Raw genomic sequence first — 22589 nt, 5'->3', positions numbered from 1 at the left:
TCTTCAGAGTCTTGAAGTTCTTATTGTACAGATCTTTTACTTGCTTGGTTAAACTCACACCGAGGTACTTTATATTATTTGGGTCTATTATGAAGGGTGTCGTTTCCCTAATTTCTTTCTCGACTTGTTTCTCTTTTGTGTAGAGGAAGGCTACTGATTTATTTGAGTTAATTTTATACCCAGTCACTTTGCTGAAGTTGTTTATCAGCTTTAGTAGTTCTCTGGTGGAACTTTTGGGATCACTTAAATATACTATCATATCATCTGCAAACAGTGATATTTTCACTTCTTCTTTTCCAATCTGTATCCCCTTGACCTCCTTTTGTTGTCTGATTGCTCTGGCTAGAACTTCAAGAACCATATTGAATAAGTAGGGAGAGAGTGGGCAGCCTTGTCTAGTCCCTGATTTTGGTGGGATTGCTTCAAGTTTCTCTCCATTTAGTTTAATGTTATCAACTGGTTTGCTGTATATGGCTTTTACTATGTTTAGGTATGGGCCTTGAATTCCTATTCCTTCCAGGACTTTTATCATGAAGGGGTGTTGAATTTTGTCAAATGCTTTCTCAGCATCTAATAAAATGATCATGTGGTTTTGATCTTTCAGTTTGTTTATATAATGGATCACGTTGATGGTTTTCCGTATATTAAACCATCCCTGCATGCCTGGGATGAAGCCTACTTGATCATGGTGGATGATTGTTTTGATGTGCTCTTGGACTCGGTTTGCTAGAATTTTATTGAGTATTTTTGCGTCGATATTCATAAGGGAAATTGGTCTGATGTTCTCTTTCTTTGTTGGGTCTTTGTGTGGTTTAGGTATAAGAGTAATTGTGGCTTCATAGAAGGAATTTGGTAGTGCTCCATCTATTTCAATTTTGTGGAATAGTTTGGATAGTATTGGTATGAGATCTTCTATGAAGGTCTGATAGAATTCTGCACTAAACCCGTCTGGACTTGGGCTCTTTTTGGTTGGGAGACCTTTAATCACTGCTTCTATTTCCTTAGGAGTTATGATGTTGTTTAACTGGTTTATCTGTTCCTGATTTAACTTCGGTACCTGGTATCTGTCTAGGAAATTGTCCATTTCCTGTAGATTTTCCAGTTTTGTTGAATATAGGCTTTTATAGTAAGATCTGATGATTTTTTGAATTTTGTCTGATTCTGTAGTTATGTCTCCCTTTTCATTTCTGATTTTATTAATTTGGACACATTCTCTGTGTCCTCTCGTTAGTCTGGCTAAGGGTTTATCTATCTTGTTGATTTTCTCAAAGAACCAACTTTTGGTTCTGTTGATTCTCTCTATGGTCCTTTTTGTTTCTACTTGGTTGATTTCAGCTCTAGTTTGATTATTTCCTGCCTTCTACTCCTCCTGGGTGTATTTGCTTCTTTTTGTTCTAGAACTTTTAAGTGTGCTGTCCAGCTGCTGATTGCTTATTTCCTGCCTTCTACTCCTCCTGGGTGTATTTGCTTCTTTTTGTTCTAGAGCTGTTAGGTGTGCTGTCCAGCTGCTGACATATGCTCTCTCCTGTTTCTTTCTGCAGGCACTCAGAGCTATGAGTTTTTGTCTTAGCACAGCTTTCATTGTGTCCCATAAGTTTGAGTATGTTGTACCTTCATTTTCATTAAATTCTAAAAAGTCTTTAATTTCTTTCTTTATTTCTTCCTTGACCAGGTTATCATGAGTAGAGCATTGTTTAATTTCCACGTATATGTGGGCATTCTTCCCTTATTGTTATTGAAGACCAGTTTTAGGCCGTGGTGGTCTGATAGCACGCATGGGATTATTTCTGTCCTTCTGTACCTGTTGAGGCCCGTTTTTTGACCAATTATATGGTCAATTTTGGAGAAAGTACCATGAGGAGCTGAGAAGAAGGTATATCCTTTTGTTTTAGGATAGAATGTTATATAAATATCTGTTAAGTCCATTTGGCTCATGACTTCTCTTAGTCTGTCTACGTCTCTGTTTAATTTCTGTTTCCATGATCTGTTCATTGATGAGAGTGGAGTGTTGAAATCTCCTACTATTATTTATTCACCACTTATATACCCAAGTTCCCCAGGTAAAAAGAATCTGGGAAGCACAGTGGGAAACAACCCTGTCTCATGACTTCCTGGCTACTACTATGTGACCTGAATTAATTAGAGAGAAATCTGAGAAGACCAGCCTAAATCTCAAGGACAAAGGCCAAGAAAACAAAAGGCAGGAGGGAATTGACCACCGCCCAGGTGTGGTCCAGGTGTGCTGGTTCCACATGCATCAGCTGGGGTCAAACCTAGGAGACTCTGACATATTGGCACATTTTTACTGAAATGAAGCCTTTTCTGCATTGATTAGCACACTCATCATGACATATTATAAATAAATTTAACCATCACATACCTTCTATTATGCCTATCTACACAAAACAGTGTCATTATTATACTATTTCATGTTTCATCTTGTATTTGTTAGAGAAATGCCCATTCTGAGAATGCTAATATTTATTTCATAGATAATTTACAATTTTACTAGGAAATACAAATTAGTTTTAGATATTATACTTTAAAATTAATTAACATGTATTGAAATCTGCACCTCAGATAATACTCTGAGTATAGATGTGTATCCTCTTTTCTGAACAACTTGTATATAATGGTGTGCCATGAGAAATGAAAGATGAATGTAAGCTTGAGTATATTTAAGAGATTCCTCACTAAAATATGTTTTTCAAAATATACTGCTTATATTTTCAAGTATAAATTTCTTAAAGTCAGAAATAAAAGTATATTCATATATAGAAAATAAGACCTTTCTGATGCTCATTATTACTAACATCATTTGACAAAATACCTTTGATCCCAATCCATTGCAGAACACTTCCAGGAAAGCTGTCCATTCATACAACACAGGAAATGGTACAGACAATAATGAAACAAGTCAAGGTAAATGTCATCATGAAGAGTTTTTTTTATGACAAGTTAATGATAGTTTGTACCATCATGAATAAATCACTGAACAAATTTATTATAGGATAAAAGACAATCAAAATTGTAATAAGACTCAGATGTAACTAAATTTGAGCAATGTATAAAATTAGTGTAGTCACAGAAAGATCTATGTGTTCTCTTACAACTGAGATATTTGGGCGTTTCCAAAGAGCCCTTTTGGCCATTGACTCAACCACATGTAATCAAAAGTTTCACATGCTTTCAATTTTTTTCATTATTTTTACACACAGCCCATGTTTATGTTTTTAATTTAAATTATTTTATTTACATTCCAGTAGTTGTCCCCTTGTAGCCTCCCCCCAATTCCTCATCACATTCCTCCTTTCCCTTGCTTCCAAGAGGGTGCTCCCCCTTTATCAAGCCTCTCCCTTTCCTGAGGCTTCAAGGCACTTAAGGATTAAGAACATCTTCTCCGATCTAAGCCAGACCAGATAGTCCTCTGCTACATATGTGCTAGGGACTCAGGACCACACCGTGTATGCTCCTGGTTGGTGCATCAGTCTCTAGGAACTCTCTGTGGTCTGGGTTATTTGAGACTGCTGGTCTTCCTATGGGTTCGCTCTCCCTTTCAGCTTCTTCAATCCTTCCCCCAATTCAACCATAGGAATCCCTCACTTCAGTCAAATGGTTGAGTATTAGTATCTGCTTCTGTCTCAGTCAGCTGCTGCTAGAGTCTCTTTGAGGACAGTTGTGCCAGGCTCCCATCTGTAAGCACATTATAGCATAGTAGTGTCAGGCCTTGGTGCCCCCCCCCCCCCTTTATGAGATGAATCTCAAGTTGGGCCGGTCATTGGACCTCCTTTCCTTCAGTCTCTTCTCCATTTTTGTCCCTGCAGTTCTTTTAGACAGGAACAATTCTGGGTCAGGAATGTGGACTGTGGGTTAGTAACCCTGTCCATCTACTTGAGGCTATCTACTAGAGGTGGACTCTTTGAGTTCCCTTTGCCCAATGTTAGCCTCTTTGGCTAACGTCACTCACAATGAGTCCTGAGAATGTTTCACTTCCCAGGTCTCTGGTACTCTCTAGAGGGTCCCCATACCTTTCACTTCCTGAGGTTGGTTATTTCCAGTTAGTCTCTTGGTCAGTCACAGGTAAGGTTACCTCCATTAATTGTTGACTGCCTCCCTGATCCCAGGCCATGACTTATTCTGGAGATGATCCTAATTCCTGACCCCCATAAATTGCAGATTTTTGTTCATTTGCATGGCCATTTAACTATCTCTTCTGTGCTCCCCACACCTGATCCTCAATTCTTCCATTGCTCCTCGTTTCCAGTTCCCTCTCTACATCTACCACTTAGGACTATTATAATCCCTGTTCTAAGTGAGATTCGAGTTTTCTTGTTTGGATTTCCTTTTTGTTTAGCTTTTTTTGGGTCTGTGGGGTGTAACATGGTACCTGTATTTTATGGCTAATATCCACTTAGAAGTGAGTACATACTATGCATGTCCTTTGGGACTGAGTTGCCTCACTCATGATGATATTCTCAAGTTCCACCCATTTGACATCAAAGTGCATTTTTTTTGTTTTTTTAATAGCTGAATAGTATTTCATTGTGTGGATGTACCACCTTTTATTTATCCAGTTTTCAGTTGGGGGATATCTGGGTTGTTTCTAGTTTCTGGCTACTACAAATAAAGCTGCTATGAACATAGTTGAGCAAGATTCTTGCTGGAGTACCATTTGAGTAAATGTCCAGGAGTGATATATATGGGGACTGAGGTAGAACTATTCCCAGTTTTCTGAGAAAATGACAAATTGATTTACAAAGTAGTTGCGAAAGTTTGCATTCCCATCAGCAATGAAGTTTTCCCCTGCTTAATTCCTCTCATCATGTCCTATCATGTCATGTTTTAGACCCATTTTGGCCAATACAGACTCCACTTAGATTAATTCCATATACATAGTTATTGTAGAATGCTTCAATAATCATAAATTTCCATATGTTTTTTCAAATGACTTGTACCACCCCATTTTACCATTCTAACTATTCTCCATTGCCTTCCTACTTAAAGCTTCCACACACTCCAACTCTATAATCTATTTCTTCTTACTTGAGTGATCCTTCCCTGATATCTATTACTTGTTATAGAACCCCTGTGTTTCTGTGAATTTTATCACCCATATGAGGTAAAACATACAATATTTGTATTTTGGATCTGTGTCACCTCATTCAACCTATTCTAGGTTAATTTGTTTGCTTACCTTTATATTACATAATTTCCACTTTTCTCTACATTTCTTTTTTATTTTTATTTTCACTTGAAAATATTCATTGCAATCAGTCATTAGCCTAATCAAAGTCTCTGGCTTCTGCCACACCATCAATACTATATCCTTGCTAGGTCTCTCTTCGCCTGATTAGCCTGTTCTTGCCCTGTGTAATGGTGATATTACTGATTTGGATAAACAGGACCAGTGCTTTCACACTTTACAATTCATAGATTATGTAGATTTTGGAGTGAGTCAACTCAAAACCCTGGACCTGTGCCTAGATGGTAGCTGAGCTTCTCAGCCTGCTGTGTTTTCTTTATCTATACCATGATGGTTAGCTCTCAAATACTCTTCATGATAGGCCACTCAGTACTCTCATGTGCAGAAGTCCAGAACAGATTTTCTGATCTCACACTCTTGAGGCTGGCTCACCCACATTGTTGCTCTCAGGGCCAATTCTACCTTGTTGCCCTGCCCATTTGAAGTGTTTACCCTCTTGAGTGCTACAACTAGTGAGGGGCAGGAAAGCCTATTCTCATTTCTCTGGGCCAGGTCTGCAATTTCTGCAGTTGGGAAGCATGAGTTAGGAAGAGCATCACTCAGGTGCTCATACCACTTTACTTTGGAGGACTGGTAGGAACAACTCTCCCTTTTTGTTGCCCATGGGGCTCATTTACTCATAGCCCTGCCACCAGGGCCAACTCTACCATGCTGTTCATATGAGGTATAGGGCCTACTCTCCTGAGTGCTACAGTTGATGAGTTTCAGAGACAGCAATCCCAACTGCCTCAGGTGGTGAGGGGCAAGTAGATAGAGGACATCATTCCTAGGCACAAACTACCTCATGGTTGAAGGGTGGTAGTGCTAGTTCTGTGACCTTAAGGCCTTTGGGGCTGGTTCATACATGTTTCCTCTACCAGGAATAGCTCTACTATGCTGCCCAAACAAAGTGCAGGGACTTGCCTCCCAAGTGCTATAGCCAGAAAGAGGTAAGAGGGAGGAAGGCATTGACTCAGCACTAGTTCCATCTCTTGGCAGAGGTGTTGCAAGCCAGAACTCTCATGCTTATACTGGGGTCCAGGTTCACCACTGTCCTCATAACCAGGGTCATCTTTACTGTGCTGCCCAGGCATAGGTCAAGGTCCTCTCTCAACAGCTACAGCACTTGGAAATGCTGGTCCTGTACCCAACCTGGACAGCACAACAGAGCTGGCCCTGGTGGAGGGTACATAGGTGAGCTACCCTAAGAGCTTGGAAACGCTGGCCCATCCTCTCCTTGGCAGTGAGGTATTGGTGTGTAGGTGATGCCCTCTCCTGCTACATTCCTTACCACCTGAGGCAGTCAGGAGACCTAGCCCTGAGGTCATGTCATTCCATTTATTAAATACTGGTTGTCATGCCTGTGCTACAGTTTTCATCTTCAAAGACTCATTCTCTGTACCTGAAAGTTCAAGCTCAATTTTCCACTTTCTCTTCTGCCATAATTAGGGTATCTGGTCTTATATTGAGATACTTGATCCATTTAGAGTCCAGTTTTGTTAAGGGTAATAAATACAGTTCTGTGTGCATTCTTTTTTATACAGCCATTAAATTTGTTCAGCACCATTTGTGGAACATATTTTCATTTGCTCACTGTGTATTTCTGGCTTTTTAAAATTAAAATTCTTCCCATATGTGTTTAGACTTATGTTTGATGCTTCAATTTAATTTCATTGATCAATGCCTATTTTTATGCTAATACCATCATGTTTTCATTACTATGGTTCTGTAATAAAACAGAAAATCTGGGATGGTGATGCCTCCAGCCTCTTTTAATAATCAAGATGGTTTTAGCAATCTTGTTTTTGTTTGTTTCCTTATTTGCTATGTTTCTATACTAAGCTTGAAGGTTCCTTTTTAGTTTTGTTTTGGTTTGTTTTTCAGTATATATGACAAATTATGTTGAAATATTGATGGAGATCACATTGAATCCATAAATTTCTGTTGTATTTTATTATATTTCTGTCAGCTGCTATCCTACCTAGTAAATTAATCAGATTTTTTTCTTTTGAAATAAGGGAATGAAAACTCATTGCCATTCAAATCCTTGACAAAGAGTTTTTGGACTTGTTATTGTGCATAGGATTCATTATGTACTCTTTTCTTTTAGTGTGGGCTGACAAATGTCCACACCCAGAGGTAATTCCTTTTTAATATTTATTTTGAAAAATTATATAACAGTTGAAGTCCAAGACACTGATTAATTATCTCATTTCAAAATCTATTCAGACTAGGGATTATTCTCATCCAATCTACAAGCCTAAGTCTGAATCACAACAATCTCAACCAGGTAAGTTTTGTGAGTTGAATTTTAATGATAAATGCATATTTAATACATTTAAATGCTCAAATTCTTCTTGACACCAATTATTTTTGATGATAATTATGTCATTTACTAATGTTATTCATGCTTCAGAAACATTCACAAGCACAAAATAAAATATTTATAAATGTAAAATACACTTTGATTTTTATTATTCAGCTTCCATTGCCTTAGCATTTCCAGTGTGCAATGTCTGATAAAACTTATGGAAGGCAATCCTGAGACTTATGTGAGTTGCTTAAAGTTTAACTATGATTTAGCTAGACCTGGGTCTTGGAGTATACACTGGTACACAAAGCCACCTGAAATGCTAAGACAGAGACATATTTGATTTATAGATTCTGTTGTGCCCAGGACAAACAGCAATATACCACACCTTCAGAAAAGAAAATCAATTGTTGTATTGTTCTAGAACTCCTAGCGCCTTGTATTTTATTTACAAGGAAAATAAATAGCATTAATATACCATTTATATAATGTGTTTTAATAAAATAGAATACAATGTCATATGGTGGAGCTGTCATTGAGAATTCAGTTACTTCCTTATATACCTATATTTTTGTTTCACATCTATTTTTCTGTACTTATTCTCTGAAACTCAATCTACCTATGTCAAAACTGGAATTTTAGTAGAGAATCCATGTCTTGTTTGTTTTCAATCGCCAATATTAGGACTAATTGAGAATATACAAATTAAAGCAAAAAAAAAACAAATGAAAACTCCTGATGTCAGATTAAAAATATAATTCCTCCTTATCAAGGAGAAAAATGGCTATACCTATAACAAAGTTGGTTCTAGTGGAAGAGGTACAGAATAATTTAAACATCAATAACAAACTCTGGTAGCCATAATGAAAACAATAATCATTTTTTTCTGTGAAAAGAGAAATATACACTGGAATGACTCCATGAACTAGAATATGTCATAAAGAGGCAACTCATCAGTACAGAGCATATGCGTGCTATGCTTTTCACTGATAAATGTATGCTAAATTAAGAATAATCTTGATTATGTCATTATTAAGATGGAATTTAAAGAAATACTATTATAGGGATGAGAATTGTTCCTACATGAATGCATTTTTCCTACAGTATCTTTGAATGTGGATATTGTGAAGAAAAGTTATTTGTAAATTTCTAGACAAAACATATAAAAACACAATTCTAAATAAGCTAATATCTAGTATCTATACAAGTAGGATGTTAGTTTTTTTTACAATTACAAGTTTTTTCAAAGATGTAAATATATAGGTATACAATATGGTTAATTGAAAAACATTTTAAAAACACTTAACTTTAAATTATTTCTTTTTATAGAATATTGTTTTACATAATTGTTCCAATTTTTACACAAAAGATATAGATTTGTCAGAAGAACTGGAAGAAGAAATATCAGAATCTAAACTGGAAAGTGAGAGAAGTTTTCATAAGGGTGCAGAAATTCAAGGATTTGTACGTAAGAATTTAAATTTATCATTTAATATTGTTTGTTTCAAAGATACTGCCTTAGGTCAATGTGCTATATTTTAAACTACCTTATACAGTCAACATATTACTAGCTTAATAGTAAATTAAAGCATTTAACTACAATGACATAACACCCTTAGAATCCCATTACAGGGCTAAATAATTTATCTTGATGTATAGTAAGCAAATATCTGATTATTGCAATTTCTTCATTTGTAATTGGCAATGATAAGGTCAAATGTGAGAATCATGATTCATCATTTGAATAAATGAATAAGTTCTTTATATATTATAGGTAGTCTTTCTCACATGTATAACAGGTAAAGACTTTTTTCTAGTCTGTTAAGCTGCCTTTTCAAGTTAATGATTGTGTCTTTTTCTATAGAGGAATATTTTTAGTTTTTTGTTTTCCCATTTGTTACTTGTTGGTCTTATTGATTGTACTCACAGTATCATGTTCATATAGTCATTCACTTTGCCAATGAATTAAGGACTATTCTTTATTTTCTTCTCTACTAGACTTAAGAGATCAGTCCTTATGTTGAGATATCTAGTTCATTTGAATTTGAGAATTATGCAGGGGGAGAGGTAAAGAACTAGCTAATTCATCTATCAATATCTGTCCAGGTTGACCAGCACCATTTATGTCTCAATGCATATTGTTGACTTAGGACTATGGGTTCATAGGTGGGTCCTTGATTACCTTCCAATAATTAAAAGTTTGTTTGGGGGTCATTACCATGCCATTTTGTTTGTTTGTTTGAAATCTATAATATTGATGCATCCAGAAATTTTTTTGTTCTTTTTGGTTTTGTTTTTTCTTCTTGTTTCTTCTTGTTTCTGTTTTATGGTATGATCTTTCCAGGACCTTTTTTTTTTCTGAAGGAGTGTTGAATTTTGTCAAATGCATTCTCAGCACATAATGAAATTATCATGTGTTTTTTTTCCTTGGAGTTTGTTTACAGATTATGTTGACGGATTTTTATATATTGATCCATTTCTGCATCCCTGGGATAAAGCCTACTTGATAATGATGGATGATCATTTTGATGTGTTCTTGGATTCAGTTTGTGAAAATTTTTGAGTATATTTTGTCAATATTCATAAGGGAAATTGATCTGAAGTTCTCTTTCTTTTTTGAATATTTGTGTGTTTTAGGTAGAAACACAATTGTGGCATCATAGAAGGAATTTGGTAGTTCTCTGTCTGTTTCTATTCTGTGGAATACTTTGGACAGTATCGGTATGTGGTCTTCTATGAATGTCTAATAGAATTCTGCACTAAACCTATTTGGTTCTTGCCTCTTTTTGTTTGGGAGACTTTTAAAAACTGCTATTTCATTAAGAGTTATGGGGTTGTTCAGATGCTTTATCTGTTCCTGATTTAACTTTGGTACCTGATTTGTCTAGAAAATTGTCCACTTCCTACATACTTCACAGTTTTGTTGAATATAGGCATTTGCAGTAGGATCTGATGTTTTTTTTAATTTCCTCAGATTCTCTTGTTATGTCTCCTTTTTAATTTCTGATAGTGTTAATTTTGATACACTCTCTGTGCCCTCTCTTTAGTCTGCCTCAGAGTTTATCTATCTTGTTGATTTTCTCAAATAACCAGCTCCTGGTTTTGTTGATTCTTTGTATGTTCCTTTTTGTTTCTACTTGGTTGATTGCAGCTCTGAGTTTGATTATTTTCTGTGTTCTACTTCTCTTTGGTGTATTTGCTTCTTTTTGTTCTAGCTCTTGTAGGTGTGCTATCAAGCTCTCTCCTGTTTCTTTTTGCAGGCTCTCAGAGCTTTGACTTTTCCTCTTAGCACTTCTTTCATTGTGTCCCATAATTTTGGAGATGTTATGCCTTCATTTTTATTAAATTCTAAGAAGTCTTTAATTTCTTTTTTAATTTCTTTCTTGACCAAGTTATCATTGTGCACAGCATTGTTCAACTTCCATATATATGTGGTCTTTTTGTCATTTTTTATTATTATTAAAGACCAGCCTTATTCTGTGGTGATCTGACAGGATGCATAGGATTATTTCTATCTTCCTGTATCTGTTGAGGCCTGTTTTGTGACTGATTATATGGTCAAATTTGGAGAAGTTACCATGAGATGCTGAGAGGAAGGTGTATCCTTTTGTTGTAAGATGAAATGTTAAGTCTATTTCATTCATAACCTCTGTCAGTTTCTCTATGTCTCTGGTTAATTTCTGTTTCCATGAACCATCCATTGATGAAAGTGACATGTTGTAATCCCCTACTATTAATGTTTGAGGTACATGTGTGATTTGATCTTTACTAAGGTTTCTTTTATGAATGCATGTGACCTCTCATTTGGACAACAGGTATTTAGGTTTGAGAGTTCATCTTGGTGGATTTTTCCTTGGTGAATATGAAGAGTCCTTCCTTAACTTTTTTGATGACTTTTGGTTGAAAGTTGATTTATTCAATATTACAATGGCTCGTCCAGCTTGCTTCTTCTGACCATTTTCTTGGAAAGCTCTTTTCCAGACTTTTTATTTATTTATTTATTTATTTATTTATTTATTTATTTATTTATTTCATCTTTATTAACTTGGGTATTTCTTATTTACATTTCGAGTGTTATTCCCTTTCCTGGTTTCCAGGCCAACATCCCCCTAACCCCTCCTCCTCCCCTTCTCTATTTGGCTTCCCCTCTCCATCCTCCCCAATTACCGCCCTCCCCCGAACAATCACATTCACTGGGGGTTCAGTCTTGGCAGGAACAAGGGCTTCCCCTTCCACTGGTGCTCTTACTACGCTATTCATTGCTACCTATGAGGTTGGAGCCCAGGGTCAGTCCATGTATAGCCTTTGGGTAGTGGCTTAGTCCCTGGAAGCTCTGGTTGCTTGGCATTGTTGTTCATATGGGGTCTCAAGCCCCTTCAAGCTTTTCAGTCCTTTCTCTGATTCCTTCAACAGGGGTCCCATTCTCAGTTCAGTGCTTTAATGATGACATTCACCTATGTATTTGCTATATTCTGGCTGTGTCTCTCAGGAGAGATCTGCATCCAGTTCCTGTCGGCCTGCACTTCTTTGCTTCATCCATCTTATCTAGTTTGGTGGCTGTATATGTATGGGCTACATGTGGGGCAGGCTCTGAATGGGTGTTCCTTCTGCCTCTGTTCTAAACTTTGCCTCCCTATTCCCTGCCAAGGGTATTCTTGTTCCCCTTTTAAAGAAGGAGTGAAACATTCACATTTTGGTCATTCTTCTTGAGTTTCATGTGTTCCGTGCATCTAGGGCAATTCGAGCATTTGGACTAATATCCACTTATCAGTAATTGCATACCATGTGTGTTTTTCTGTGATTGGGTTACCTCAGGATGATATTTTCTAGTTCCATCCATTTGCATATGAATTTCATAAAGTCATTGTGTTTGATAGTTGAGTAATATTCCATTGTGTAGATGTACCACATTTTCTGTATCCATTCCTCTGGTGAAGGGCATCTGGGTACCAGCCTTTTATTCTGATGTAGTGTCTGTCTTTGTTTCTGAGTTGTGTTTCCTGTATGCAGCAAAAAGCTGGGTTTTTTGCTTTGCATTTCCCTGATGAGTAAGCATCTTTAACACATCTTTAGATACTTCTCAGCCATTGAATATTTTTTAGCTGAAAATTCTTTGCTTAGCTCTGTACCCCATTTAAATAGGGTTATTTTGTTCTCTGAAGTCTATCTTCTTGAGTTCTTTGTATTTATTGGTGTTTGCCCTCCATCAGATGTAGGATTGGTAAAGATCTTTTCCTGATCTATTGGTTGGAGTTTTTCTTGTTTACAATGTCCTTTGCCTTGCAGAAGCTTTTCAATCTTATGAGATGCCATTTGCATATTTTTCATCTTTGAGACAGAGACACTGGTATTCTGTACAAGAAATTTCCCCTGTGCCAATGTGGTCAAGAGTCTTTTACACTTAGTCTTCTAGTTAATTCACAGTATCTGGTTTTATGTGGAGGTTCTTGGTCCACTTGCACTTGTCATTTATACAAGTAGGTAAGAATGGACAAAAACATATGCCAGCATGATTTGTTGAATATGCTTTTTTCCAAGGGATGCTTTTGGGTTCTTTGTCAAAAATCAAGTGACCTTAGGAGTGTGTGTTCATTTCTAAGTCTTCAATTCTGTTCCAGTGATCTACTAGTCTGTCTCTTTACCAATACCATGTGGGTTTTATCACTATTCTTCTGCAGTACAGGTTGAGGTCAAGGATGGCGATTCCCCAAAAGTATGATTATTAGTGAGAACAGTTTTCAAGATCCTGGGTTTTTTAATATTACATATGATTTGGAGAATTTCTCTTTCTTACTCTATGAAGAATTGAGTTGTAATTTTGACTGGAATTGCATTGAATCTGTAGATTGCTTTTGGCAAGATGACCATTTTTTCTATATTATTCCTGCCAATCCTTAAGTATAGGAGACCTTTCCATTTTCTGAGATCTTATTCAATTTCTTTCTTTAAAGACTTGAAGTTCTTGTCCTATAAATCTTTAACTTGCTTGGTTAGAGTCACACCAAGGTATTTTATATTATTTGTGACTGTGGCGAAAGGTGTCATTTTCCTAATTTCTTTCTCAGCATGTTTATCCTTTGGGTAGAAGAAGGCTACTGATTTGTTTGAGTAAATTTTTTGTCCAGCCACATTACTGAAGTTGTTTCTCAGGTTTTAGAGTAGTCTGGTGGAATTTTGTGGTCATGTAAGTATACTATCTTTTCATATGCAAATAGTGATATTTCAACTTCTTTCTTTCCAATTGTATCACCTTCACCTCCTTTTGTTGCCTAATTGCTTTAATAAGATCTGAGTACTGTATTGAATAGGAAGGAAAAGAATGGACATCCTTCATTAGTCACTGATTTTAATGGGATTGCTTCAAGTTTCTCTCCATTTTGTTTGATGTTGGCTCCTGGTTTGCTATATATTCCTTTTACTATGTTTATGTATGGGCCTTGACTTCTTGAAATTTCCAAGACTTTTTAACATGAAGGGGTGTTGAATTACGTAAAATGCCTTCTCAGGATCTAATGAGATTATCACATTTTTTTCCTTTGAGTTTGTTTACATAGTAGATTATGTTGATAGATTTCCAGATATTGAACCATCCCAGCATCCCTGGGATGAATCCCATTTACTCATGATGGATGATCATTTGATGTGTCCTTGGATTTAGTTTGTGAGAATTTTATTGAGTATTTTTGCATAGATATTTATAAGGGAAATTGGTCTGCAGTTCTCTTTCTGTGTTGGGTCTTAGTGAGGTTAGGTAGAAATGTAAATGTGGCTTCATTGAAGGAATTAGGTAGTGTTCCTTCTGTTTCTATTTTTTGAATAGTTTAGACAGTATTGGTATTAGGTCTTCTGTGATGGTTTGATAGAGTTCTGTAATAAACCGATCTGGTTCTTAGCTTTTTTTGGTTGGGAGACTTTTAGTGAATGCTTCTATTTCATAGGAGTTTTGGCACTGTTTAGATGGTTTATCTGATCCAGATTTAAATTTGGTACCTTCTCTCAGTCTAGAAAACTGTCTATTTCATCCAGGTTTTCCTTTTTTTTTTTGAGTATAGGCTTTTGTAGTAGGATCTGATGATTTTTTTTTGAATTTCCTAAGTTTCTATTGTTATGTCTCCCTTTGCATTTTTTTTTCTTTTCTTTCTTTCTTTTTTTTTTATTAACTTGAATGTTTCTTATTTACATTTTGAGTGGTATTCCCTTTCCCGGTTTCCCAGAAAACATCCCCCTAACCCCTCCCTGTCCCCTCCATCCTCCCCTCATTGCTGTCATCCCCCCAACAATCACGTTCACTGGGGGTTCAGTCTTAGCAGGACCAAGGGCTTCCCCTTCCACTGGTGATCTTACTAGAATATTCCTTGCTACCTATGAGGTCAGAGTCCATGGTCAGTGCATGTATAGTCTTTAGGTAGTGGCTTAGTCCCTGGAAGCTCTGGTTGCTTGGCATTGTTGTTCATAAGGGGTCTCGAGCTCCTTCAAGCTCTTCGAGTTCTTTCTCTGATTCCTTCAACGGGGGTCCCGTTCTCAGTTCAGGGGTTTGCTGCTGGAATTCGCCTCTGTATTTGCTGTATTCTGGCTGTGTCTCTCAGGAGCGATCTACATCTGGCTCCTGTCGACCTGCACTTCTTTGCTTCATCCATCTTTTCTAATCAGATGGCTGTATATGTATGGGCCACATATGGGGCAGGCTCTGAATGGGTGTTCCTTCTGTGTCTGTTCAAATCTTTGCCTCTCTATTCCCTGCCAAGGGTATTCTTGTCCCCCTTTTAAAGAAGGAGTGAAACATTCACATTTTGATCATGCGTCTTGAGTTTCATTTGTTCTAGGCATCTAGGGTAATTCAAGCATGTGGGCTAATAGCCACTTATCAATGAGTGCATAACATGTGTGTTTTTCTGTGATTGGGTTGCCTCACTCAGGATGATATTTTCCAGTTCCAACCATTTGCCTACGAATTTCATAAAGTCATTGTTTTTGATAGCTGAGTAATATTCCATTGTGTAGATGTACCACATTTTCTGTATCCATTCCTCTGTTGAAGGGCATCTGGGTTCTTTCCAGCTTCTGGCTATTATAAGTAAGGCTGATATGAACATAGTGGTGCACATATCTTTTTTATATGTTGGGGCATCTTTTGGGTATATGCCCAAGAGAGGTATAGCTGGATCCTCAGGCATTTCAATGTCCAATTTTCTGAGGAACCTCCAGACTGATTTCCAGAATGGTTGTACCAGTCTGCAATCCCACCAACAATGGGGGAGTGTTCCTCTTTCTCCACATCCTCGCCAGCATTTGCTGTCACCTGAGTTTTTGATCTTAGCCAGTCTCACTGGTGTGAGGTGAACTCTCAGGGTTGTTTTTATTTGCATTTCCCTTATGACTAAAGATGTTGAACATTTCTTTAGGTGTTTCACAGCCATTCGGCATTCGTCAGCTGTGAATTCTTTGTTTAGCTCTGAACCCATTTTTTAATAGGGTTATTTGTCTCCCTGCGGTCTAACTTCTTGAGTTCTTTTTATATTTTGAATATAAGGCCTCTATCTGTTGTAGGATTGGTAAAGATCTTTTCCTAATCTGTTGGTTGCCGTTTTGTCCTAACCACAGTGTCCTTTGCCTTACAGAAGCTTTGCAGTTGTATGAGATCCCACTTGTTGATTCTTGATCTTAGAGCATAAGCCATTGGTGTTTTGTTCAGGAAATTTTTTCCAGTGCCCATGTGTTCCAGATGCTTCCCTAGTTTTTCTTCTATTAGTTTGAGTGTATGTGGTTTGATGTGGAGGTCCTTTACCCACTTAGACTTAAGCTTTGTACAGGGTGATAAGCATGGATCGATCTGCATTCTTCTACATGTTGACCTCCAGTTCAACCAGCACCATTTTCTGAAAATGCTATCTTTTTTCCATTTGATGGTTTTGGCTCCTTTGTCAAAAATCAAGTGCCCATAGGTGTGTGTGTTCATTTCTGGGTCTTCAATTCTGTTCCATTGGTCTATCTGTCTGTCTCTGTACCAATACCATGCAGTTTTTTTAATCACTATTGCTCTGTAATACTGCTTGAGTTCAGGGATATTGATTCCCCCTGAAGTCCTTTTATTGTTGAGGATAGTTTTAGGTATCCTGGGTTTTTTGTTATTCCAGATGAATTTGCAAATTGTTCTGTCTAACTATTTGAAGAAGTGGATTGGTATTTTGATGGGGATTGCATTGAATCTGTAGATCGCTTTTGGTAGAATGACCATTTTTACTATAATAATCCTGCCAATCCATGAGCACGGAGGGTCTTTCCATCTTCTGAGTTCTTCTTCAATTTCTTTCTTCAGAGTCTTGAAGTTCTTATTCTACAGATCTTTTACTTGCTTGTATAAAGTCACACCGAGGTACTTTATATTGTTTGGGTCTATTATGAAGGGTGTCATTTCCCTAATTTCTTTCTCGGCTTGTTTCTCTTTTGTGTAGTGGAAGGCTACTGATTTATTTGAGTTAATTTTACACCGAGCCACTTTGCTGAAGGTGTCTATCAGCTTTAGTAGTTCTCTGGTGGAACTTTTGGGATCACTTAAATATACTATCATATCATCTGCAAACAGTGATATTTTGACTTCTTCTTTTCCGATCTGTATCCCCTTGACCTACTTTTGTTGTCTGATTGCTCTAGCTAGAACTTCAAGAACTATGTTGAATAAGTAGGGAGAGAGTGGGCAGCCTTGTCTAGTCCCTGAATTTAGTGTGATTGCTTCAAGTTTCTCTCCATTTAGTTTAATGTTAGCAACTGGTTTGCTGTATATGGCTTTTACTATGCTTAGGTATGGGCCTTGAAATCCTATTCTTTCCAGGACTTTTATCATAAAGGGGTGTTGAATTTTGTCAAATGCTTTCTCAGCATCGAATGACATGATCATGTGGTTTTGATCTTTCAGTTTGTTTATATAATGGATCACATTGTTGGTTTTCTGTATATTAAACCATCCCTGCATGCCTGGGATGAAGCCTACTTGATCATGGTGGATGATTGTTTTGATGTGCTCTTGAATTCGGTTTGCCAGAATTTTATTGAGTACTTTTGCGTCGATATTCATAAGGGAAATTGGTCTGAAGTTCTCTTTCTTTGTTGGGTCTTTGTGTGGTTTAGGTATAAGAGTAATTGTGGCTTCATAGAAGGAATTCGGTAGTGCTCCATCTGTTTCAATTTTGTGGAATAGTTTGGATAATATTGGTATGAGGTCTTCTATGAAGGTCTGATAGAATTCTGCACTAAACCCGTCTGGACCTGGGCTCTTTTTGTTTGGGAGACCTTTAATGACTGCCTCTATTTCCTTAGGAGTTATGGGGTTGTTTAACTGGTTTATCTGTTCCTGATTTAACTTCGGTACCTGGTATCTGTCTAGGAAATTGTCCATTTCCTGCAGATTTTCAAGTTTTGTTGAATATAGGCTTTTATAGTAAGATCTGATGATTTTTTGAATTTCCTCTGAATCTGTAGTCATGTCTCCCTTTTTATTTCTGATTTTGTGAATTTGGACATGTTCTCTGTGTCCTCTCGTTAGTCTGGCTAAGGGTTTATCTATCTTGTTGATTTTCTCAAAGAACCAACTTTTGGATCTGTTGATTCTCTCTATAGTCCTTTTTGTTTCTACTTGGTTGATTTCAGCTCTGAGTTTGATTATTTCCTGCCTTCTACTCCTCCTGGGTGTATTTGCTTCTTTTTGTTCTAGAGCTTTTAGGTATGTTTTCAAGTAGGTGACATATGCTCTTTCCTGTTTCTTTCTGCAGGCACTCAGCGCTATGAGTTTTCCTCTTAACACATCTTTCATTGTGTCCCATAAGTTTGGGTATGTTGTACCTTCATTTTCATTAAATTCTAAGAAGTCTTTAATTTCTTTCTTTATTTCTTCCTTGACCAGGTTATCATTGAGTAGAGTATTGCTCAACTTCCAATTATATGTGGGCATTCTTCCCTTATTGTTATTGAAGACCAGCTTTAGGCCGTGGTCGTCTGATAGCACGCATGGGATTATTTCTATCTTTCTTTCCCTGTTGAGGCCCATTCCCTGACCAATTATATGGTCAATTTTGGAGAAAGTACCATGACGAGCTGAGAAGGTGTATCCTTTGCCTTTAGGACAGAATGTTCTATAAATATCTGTTAAGTCCATTTGGCTCATGACTTCTCTTAGTCTGTCTATGTCTCTGTTTAATTTCTGTTTCCATGATCTGCCCATTGATGAGAGTTGGGTGTTGAAATCTCTTACTATTATTGTGTGAGGTGCAATGTGTGTTTTGAGCTTTAGTAAGTTCTTTTTTACGTATGTAGGTGCCCTTGTATTTGGGGCATAGATATTTAGGATTGAGAGTTCATCTTGGTGGATTTTTCCTTGGATGAATATGAAGTGTCCTTCCTTATCTTTGTTGATGACTTTTAGTTGAAAATTGATTTTATTTGATATTAGAATGGCTACTCCAGCTTGCTTCTTCTGACCATTTGCTTGGAAAATTGTTTTCCAGCCTTTCACTCTGAGGTAGTGTCTGTCTTTGTCTCTGAGGTGTGTTTCCTGTAGGCAGCAGAATGCAGGGTCCTTGTTGCGTATCCAGTTTGTTAATCTATGTCTTTTTATTGGGGAGTTGAGGCCATTGATGTTGAGAGATATTAAGGAATAGTGATTATTGCTTCCTGTTATATTCATATTTGGATATGAGGTTATGTTTGTGTGCTTTTCTTCTCTTTGTTTTGTTGCCAAGACGATTAGTTTCTTGCTTCTTCTAGGGTATAGCTTGCCTCCTTATGTTGGGCTTTACCATTTATTATCCTTTGTAGTGCTGGATTTGTAGAAAGATATTGTGTAAATTTGGTTTTGTCATGGAATATCTTGGTTTCTCCATCTATGTTAATGGAGAGTTTTGCAGGATACAGTAACCTGGGCTGGCATTTGTATTCTCTTATGGTCTGTATGACATCTGTCCAGGATCTTCTGGCTTTCATAGTTTCTGGCGAAAAGTCTGGTGTGATTCTGATAGGTCTGCCTTTATATGTTACTTGACCTTTTTCCCTTACTGCTTTTAATATTCTGTCTTTCTTTTGTGCGTTTGGTGTTTTGACTATTATGTGACCGGAGGAGTTTCTTTTCTGGTCCAATCTATTTGGAGTTCTGTAGGCTTCTTGTATGCTTATGGGTATCTCCTTCTTTAGGTTAGGGAAGTTTTCTTCTACGATTTTGTTGAAGATATTTACTGGTCCTTTGAGCTGGGAGTCTTCACTGTCTTCTATACCTATTATCCTTAAGTTTGATCTTCTCATTGAGTCCTAGATTTCCTGTATGTTTTGGACCAGTAGCTTTTTCCACTTTACATTATCTTTGACAGCTGAGTCGATGATTTCTATGGAATATTCTGCTCCTGAGATTCTCTCTTCCATCTCTTGTATTCTGTTGGTGAAGCTCGTATCTACAGCTCCTTGTCTCTTCTTTTGGTTTTCTATATCCAGGGTTGTTTCCATGAGTTCTTTCTTGATTGCTTCTAGTTCCATTTTTAATTCCTTCACCTGTTTGATTGTGTTTTCCTGGAATTCTTTCAGGGATTTTTGTGACTCCTCTCTATGGGATTCTACTTGTTTATTTATGTTTTCCTGGAATTCTTTTAGGGATTTTTGCGATTCCTCTCTATATACTTCTACTTGTTCTCTAATGGAGTTCTTCACGTCTTTCTTGAAGTCCTCCAGCATTATGATCAAATATGATTTTGAAACTAGATCTTGCTTTTCTGGTGTGTTTGGACATTCCATATTTATTTTGGTGGGAGAATTGGGCTCCAATGATGCCATGTAGTCTTGGTTTCTGTTGCTTGGGTTCCTGCGCTTGCCTCTCGCCATCAGATTATCTCTAGTGTTACTTTGTTCTGCTATTTCTGACAGTGGCTGGACTGTCCTATAAGCCTGTGTTTCAGGAGTGCTGTAGACCTGTTTTCCTGTTTTTTTTTTTTCAGCCAGTTATGGGGACAGAGTGTTCTGCTTTCGGGCGTGTAGTTTTTCCAATCTACATGTCTTCAGCTCTTCTTGTGGGCCTGTGTCTTGATTTCATCAGGCAGGTCACTTGCAGCAGAAAAGTTTGTCTTACCTGTGGTCCTGAGGCTCCAGTTTGCTCGTGGGGTGTTGCTTATGAGCTCTCCAGGGCCGCAGCAACCAGGAAGATCTGCGCTGCCTTTCCGGGAATTTCTGTGCACCAGGGTTCCAGATGGCGTTTGGTGTTTTCCTCTGGAATCAGTAATGTGTGCAGAGTGCAGTCTCTTCTGGTTTCCCAGGAGTGTCTGCCTCTCTGAAGTTTTAGCTCTCCCTCCCACGGGATTTGGGTGCAGAGAACTGTTTATCCAGTCGGTCCCTTCAGGTCCAGCGGTGTCTCAGATGTAGCGGACCTGCTGCTCCTGGGCTCTCCTGTACAGGAACCCAGAGGCCGTATACAGTTTCCTCTTGGGCCAGGGATGTGGGAAGAGGTGGGCAGTGTTGGTGGTCTCTTCTGCTCTGCAGCCTCAAGAGTGCCCACCTGACCAGGCGGTTAGGGCTCTCTCCCAAGGGGTTTGGGAGCAGAGAGCTGCTGCGGGCAGGGATCCACGGGTTTGGGACTCCTGCTAAATACCGGAAGTGTCCGGTCCTAGAGGTATTTTGCCTCTGTGTGTCCTGAGTTCACCAGGCAGTTCGCTTGCAGCAGAAAAGTTGGTCTTACCTGTGGTCCCGAGGCTCTAGTTTGCTCGTGGGGTGTTGCTTATGAGCTCCCTGCAGCCACTGCAACCAGGAAGATCTTCACCGCTCTTTCCGGGAGCTTCCGTTCACCAGGGTTCCAGATGGCATTTGGTGTTTTCCTCTGGAATCCGTAATGTGTGCAGAGTTCAGTCTCTTCTGGTTTCCCAGGCGTGTCTGCCTCTCTCTCCCTTTGCATTTCTGATTTGTTATTTTGCACATCCTCTCTGCACTCTGCTTAGTCTGGCTAAGGGTTTGTCTGTCTTGTTAATCTTCTCAAAGAACCAGTTCCTGATTTTTCTCATTCTTTCTATAGTTCTTTCTCTTTTTTCTTGGTTGATTGCAGCCCTGAGTTTGATTATTTCCTGCCTTCTGCTTTTCTTGGGTTAATATTTACTCCTCTTTGTTCATTAGTTTTTACATTTGCTTTCAAGCTGTAATTTTTTTTATGTTTTTGTTTTTGTTTTTGTTTTTTTTGGAGACATTCAGGGATATGAGGTTTCCAATTAGCACTGTTTTCATTGTATCCCATAAGTTTGGGTTGGATGTCCCTTTATTTTCATTAAATTCTAAAGTCTTTAATTTCTTTATTTCTTATTTGACCAAGTTATCATTGAGTAGAGTGTTGTTCACCTTCCATATCTATGTGTTCTTTCTTTCATTTTTGTTGTTATTAAAGACCATCCTTAGTCTGTAGTGATCTGATAGTATTCATGGGATTATTTTAGTCTTCTTGTTGAGGCCTGTTTTTTGCCTGATTATATTGTTAATTTTGGAGCAGGTACCATGAGGTGCTGAGAAGAAGGTAATTCCTTTGTTTTAGAATGAAATGCTCTACAGATGTTTGTTAAATCCATTTGGCATTTAACTTCTTCTATAACTTCTGTTAATTTCTCTGTGGCTCTGTTTAGTTTCTGTTTCCATGATCTTTCTATTGATAAGAATGGGTAGTTGAAGTCGCCCACTCTTTATTGAGTCAATTGCAATGTGTGCTTTGAGCTTTAGTAAGGTTTTGTTTATGAATATAGGTGCCCTTGCATTTAGAGCTCAGATATTCAGAATTGAGAGTTAATCTTGGTGGATTTTTCCTTTTATGAGTATGAAGTGTTCTTTCTCATCATTTTTGATAATTTTGACTGAAAGTTCATTTTATTGGATATTAGAATGCGTACTCCAGCTTTTTTCTTTGGACCATTTCCTTGGAAAAAAATTTCCAGCCTTTTACTCTGAGGTAGTGTCTGTCTTTGTCACTGAGATATTTTCTGTATGTAGCAAAATTCTGGGTCCTCTAACAGATTCAATCTGTTAGTTTATCTC

At 37.7% G+C, this 22589-nt stretch overlaps 1 protein-coding gene across 7 annotated transcripts in view; it reads left to right on the top strand.

Moving 5' to 3' along the window:
- The window catches only part of Potefam2 (POTE ankyrin domain family member 2), a 178727-nt gene that overhangs the window by 93738 nt on the left and 62400 nt on the right, over nt 1-22589 (top strand). For 5 of the 7 annotated variants that reach the window (XM_039094164.2, XM_039094158.2, XM_039094187.2 and 2 more), the window contains 4 exons: nt 2853-2922; nt 7353-7381; nt 7472-7532; nt 8923-9017. In XM_039094164.2, coding sequence (XP_038950092.1) covers nt 2853-2922; nt 7353-7381; nt 7472-7532; nt 8923-9017 — 255 coding nt within the window. Of the gene's footprint in view, nt 1-2852; nt 2923-7352; nt 7382-7471; nt 7533-8922; nt 9022-22589 lie in introns of those variants that run through there. The other 2 variants (XR_010060365.1, XR_005494531.2) reach the window with 2 other exon arrangements.

This window comes from Rattus norvegicus, chromosome 1 (assembly GCF_036323735.1).
Source record: "Rattus norvegicus strain BN/NHsdMcwi chromosome 1, GRCr8, whole genome shotgun sequence".
In the NCBI taxonomy this organism is placed as follows: domain Eukaryota; kingdom Metazoa; phylum Chordata; class Mammalia; order Rodentia; family Muridae; genus Rattus; species Rattus norvegicus.
Note: the sequence above shows the minus strand (reverse complement) of the source record. Positions and strands in the feature narration are given on the sequence as shown.